The following is a 4,644-nucleotide window of genomic DNA, read 5'->3' on the forward strand; positions in this document are numbered from 1 at the left end:
CTTTCAGTTGACTGATGAGAAGGCCGCTGTAGCAGGAGAGAGTTGAAAAAGATTACTAGACATACAAGTGTTCTAAGTGGATGACAGTTGAAATTCTTCAAGCCTCCAAGTGGGAGATTGTTGGGCTTTGTGGAGGCTTGTGAGCCGGCCCGACCCATTACTGAAACCCTAGGTTAACCATTTGGTTTTCCTATAAATATGATCCTTGTATTTGTAATTCTAAAAAGAAGAAGTAGCACAAGTGAAATAAAATCCTCCTGTTACAGTCGTGGAGTAGGGAAACCGAACCACGTTAAATTCTTGTGTGTCCCGTTTGTGTTCCGTTTCTCTTTTCTCTAGATTATTTGTGTGTGTTGTGTGTTTAATTCCCAACAATACTGTCATATATAACTCCAATTGAAAGATGCTTATTTCTTGGAAACTAGATGCTCATTGTTTACACCAAAACTATATATACCTCTCTTTAGTTAATGTCGAAAATTGAACAGCTAGCAAGTTAATTTTTTATTAACAACATCATCTCTAAAAGAAACTGTGATTTAGAGAGGCAGGTCCACTATGGCCTTTTGTAGTTACACACGTAAAGTAAATTGCTTTTTTCAAAGGCCTTCCGTTCCATCCAAAGTTGAGGACTTGAAAGCCTCAATTTCCTCTGCTTTGAAGGTAAACTTCGCTGCTAATAATTCTTACTTTGTTAGCAGTCTCATAGGTTCTTCGATTTCTGTTATTATCTATTGTCTCTTGTAGTTTGTTTATTGCACTTACTATTCTTTTTTAGTATGCTTAGCTTTGTCATGCCTTGGTGTGGTATGTTGTATTTGTTTCTTATTTTATTGAGTCGAGGCTGTACACACTATGTACCCTCCCACAAGACCTCTCTCCCTTGTGGAACTACACTGAGTATGTTATTGATGTTATAATCCATCAATAATTAGGATTGATGACGTAAATTTCTGTTTTCTGGTTCGTTTGGAATTGATAATTAGCCATTTTCGAGGGATTTGGTGCATTTTTCAATTGTAGCTGATATTCCAAAAGCTGTGAAAGAAACTTCTATCAAATTATTACATGCCTTTGTGGACTCTGTATTTGAATTTGTTGATCAGCCATTACTTCCATCTCAGGTACATGGTTTCCATTAATTATATAATTACTACAAGATTCAATAATTCATGTAAATTAGAGCTACTACTACTAATTAATTTTGACAGAGTAATTTTGCACCAGTGGATGAAATTGGAGAAGCTGTTGTAGTAACTACAGTGGAAGGGAAAATTCCAGATGATTTTCCGGAGGGTGTTTACATAAGAAATGGTCAGCAATATAATTTTCCGGAGTACATACTAAAAAATAACGCTACATGTTTAATTAAATTAAACGGTTTAATTTCTATATGCTTGTTTTTTCATGTTATCTAAAAGGCAAATCTACAATCTGAAATCAGCTAGTCAGTCACTATCTGTGTTATTTGCTGTCATATTTAAAATGGCAGCTTGGCAAGAAAACATATTATACTTGGTTTAGTGATTTTGTTAAGATTTAATTAATAATTATCCCGAAAATGATCACGTTTTGTTAGTTTAATACTTAAATTATAGGGTGTTATTGTTAGTCTTTGAATTATTACATTATATTTGGTTCATCCGAAGCCAACTCGAAGGAACAACAACAATGACATGGGCCTGTTTGTATTAGCTGAATTTAAGTTACTTTTTAAGTGCGGGGGCTGATTTTATAGATAAGCATAAGTACAAATCATCAAAGCTAATTGTCGTCTAACTTGTAATTAACTCCATTAATCTACAGGTTCAAATCCTCTGTTTGGAGGTCTCAAATCGACCAAGTCCATATTTGGGAGATCAACCCATGTATGGATTGAAGGCGAAGGAATGCTTCATGCTTTGTACTTCACTAGAGAAAAAGGAAGAGGAACTTGGAATATCTTCTACAATAACAAACACGTCCAAACGGACACTTTCAAGATGGAAATACATAGAAAGAAACCTGGTTTTCTTCCCGCTATTGAAGGGGATTCTCCAGCCATTTTAATGGCTTACATTTTGAACGTGGTATGGAACTTACTTACATTCGAATAACTAGAAATTAAGTTGATATATACAAGGTAAGAATCTTAGTAATGTTGTTGTTTCTTTGCAGTTGAGATTTGGTGTGGAAAACAAATATCTAAGCAATACAAATATTTTTGAACACTCAAAGAAATACTACTCTATTGCTGAAAATCATTTGCCTCAAGAAATAGACATATATTCCCTTGAAACATTAGGTAATTGGAATGTCAATGGAGCTTGGAATCGACCATTTACAAGTCATCCAAAGGTAATTATGTAAACAAAACATTCTTGTAGTGTGTATAACAGTATCATTCAACATCTTTAATGCATTTTCATCAACAGAAAGCCCCTGGAACGAGCGAACTTGTTATAATGGGAATATATCCAAGGAAACCATACTTTGAGCTAGGAGTCATTTCAGGTATTGTCATTTTCTAGTATCGCCTTTTACTAAAAAAGAGAATTTGAATTGCTGCATAAATTTGTTAATTCCTATTTTCAGCTGATGGCAAGAAAATGGTTCACAAGGTGGATCTGAAGTTCAATAGGTGCAGCCTATGCCACGACATGGGAGTTACAGAAAGGTAATCTCGATCCCTTTTTTCCTTTACTTTCAAGTCCAAACTTTCGGAATGTTTCAACCTAATTCTGTGATATCTAACTATCTATATATAGGTACAATGTGATCATGGATTTTCCTCTAACTATTGACATAAATCGACTCATTAGGGGAGACTCGTGAGTACTTTAATTTATCTTTTCCATTAATGATGTTGCAATCTAATGAACTCGTATTAATTATATATTTGCTCTGTCTTTTGGTTTGTAGATTGATAAAGTATGATAAAGATGGATATGCCCGAATTGGAGTAATGCCACGATATGGTGATGCTAATTCCGTTAGATGGTTTGATGTTCAACCTAGTTGTGTATTTCACCTAATAAATTGTTTTGAAGACAACGACGAGGTAGTTTCAGTTCAGTTAATTTTTAACTAAATTTATTTCACATATTGTATAAGTTGAGTGATTGACCAATATAAAATGTATGTGATTTCCGTTCTTTTTTGACAAAAGGTGGTTGTACGGGGATGCAGAGCTCGTGAATCAGTATTACCAAGACCTGGTTCCAAAGATGAAAAATACAAGAGATTTTTCGAAGAGTCTGAAGAGACAAGTTCCACAAAAAACAATAATGAATCTTTAGAAGAACTGTTCTATTTTCGTGTTTGTGAATGGAGACTAAACATGAGAACAGGGGAAGTAAAGGAGAAAAATGTCATAACTAAGTTCTTTATGGAGTTCCCTATGATCAATGAAAGGTTCATTGGTCTAAGAAACAAATTTTGTTATCTACAAGTGGTAGATATAGAAGCTAGCTCCATTTCAGGTTACTATCATTTGATCTTTATGAATTTTCATCTTCGTTTCGTAATTTGATAAGTATTTTGAATTTATGATCAGATGGATTAGTTAAATATGGAGGGCTTGCCAAATTTCAGTTTGAAGAAGATATGGAATTGATTAAAGTTGAGTATCATATGTTGGCAGAGGGCAATTTTTGTAGTGGAACAACCTTTGTTCCAAAACCTCAAGGTGTTGATGAGGATGATGGTTGGCTTGTGACATTCTTACACAATGAAAATACGAATGTATCTCACGTGAGTTGTTATAACTATAGTTGAATATAATATTTCCAAAAAACTGATGTAGGTACTACTTCACAAATTGAAAGTCAATTATAATGTGCACAATTATTATTTTTTGCAGGTTTATATAGTTGATGCAAAAAAATTTGCAACACACCCTATTACCACAATCACATTACCAAATAGAGTGCCTTATGGATTTCATGGAGCTTTCATGCCTTTATAACCTAGTGTCACAACAACATCAGGTCATGAAAATGAAGGAATTTACTGTTGGAAAATAATGTATATCTAGGGGTATATAATATCGAACCGCAAATCGAGTCAACCCGGAAAAAAAAATCTAACTAGTGGTTTGGTTTGACTTGGTTTGATATTAGAAAAAAAAACCGACAATATTTGGGTTGGTTGGTTTTAACTAAAAAAAACAACCCGAGACCAAATCAACCCGGCGTTATTTATGTTATTTTAAAATTTATTTTATACATAAAAATGTTTACTTTGATACAATTTTAAAATATTACTTATACTATTTCATAGTAGTATCTTTTAGTATATTATTTCAAGTTTAAAACTTAGAATTCGGAATGGTCCAATAAAGATTATAGTTCATAGATGTTGATGATTATAAAAAAATTTAAATCAAAATAAAATTAATACTAATGCAAAAAAGAAAATCAATTCAACACTGAGAATGACAATAATATTGAATATATGTTCTTTTATTTTACATTAATTTAGATAATTAAAATACATAATCTAATTTTAATCTTCCTTATTTAGTAATGTAACTAATGCTTATTAAACTTATCTTAGCACGATTTAGTACTTTTAAATTATGATCATTTTCATTATGACTTTACAATATTTTATTTTATATGATGATTTCATTATTATTTTTAATTTAATATTTTTGTGTCATCA

The 4,644-nt window shown here is 32.4% G+C and overlaps 1 protein-coding gene across 1 annotated transcript; it reads left to right on the plus strand.

The window, feature by feature from the left end:
- The first annotated feature begins 475 nt into the window (after window positions 1-475).
- On the plus strand, window positions 476-4,166 carry LOC107027783 (carotenoid 9,10(9',10')-cleavage dioxygenase 1-like). The gene is made up of 12 exons (XM_015228851.2): window positions 476-663; window positions 987-1,124; window positions 1,212-1,314; window positions 1,807-2,069; window positions 2,158-2,337; window positions 2,415-2,493; window positions 2,575-2,656; window positions 2,748-2,810; window positions 2,902-3,040; window positions 3,149-3,461; window positions 3,536-3,732; window positions 3,842-4,166. Exons 1-12 carry the CDS (start codon window positions 559-561, stop codon window positions 3,944-3,946), a joined length of 1,767 nt encoding a protein of 588 aa, XP_015084337.1. The 5' UTR covers window positions 476-558; the 3' UTR covers window positions 3,947-4,166.
- Window positions 4,167-4,644: the final 478 nt, after the last annotated feature.

This window comes from Solanum pennellii, chromosome 8, assembly GCF_001406875.1.
Source record: "Solanum pennellii chromosome 8, SPENNV200".
NCBI lineage: Eukaryota > Viridiplantae > Streptophyta > Magnoliopsida > Solanales > Solanaceae > Solanum > Solanum pennellii.

Bases quoted from the DNA above. Each gene is read 5' to 3' on its own strand.
- LOC107027783 (XM_015228851.2), top strand. From the start codon at position 559: ATGGCCTTTTGTAGTTACACACGTAAAGTAAATTGCTTTTTTCAAAGG. The intron at 1,315-1,806 runs GTCAGCAATATA...ATTAATCTACAG, and splicing joins GGGTGTTTACATAAGAAATG to GTTCAAATCCTCTGTTTGGA. The intron at 2,338-2,414 runs GTAATTATGTAA...TTTCATCAACAG, and splicing joins CATTTACAAGTCATCCAAAG to AAAGCCCCTGGAACGAGCGA.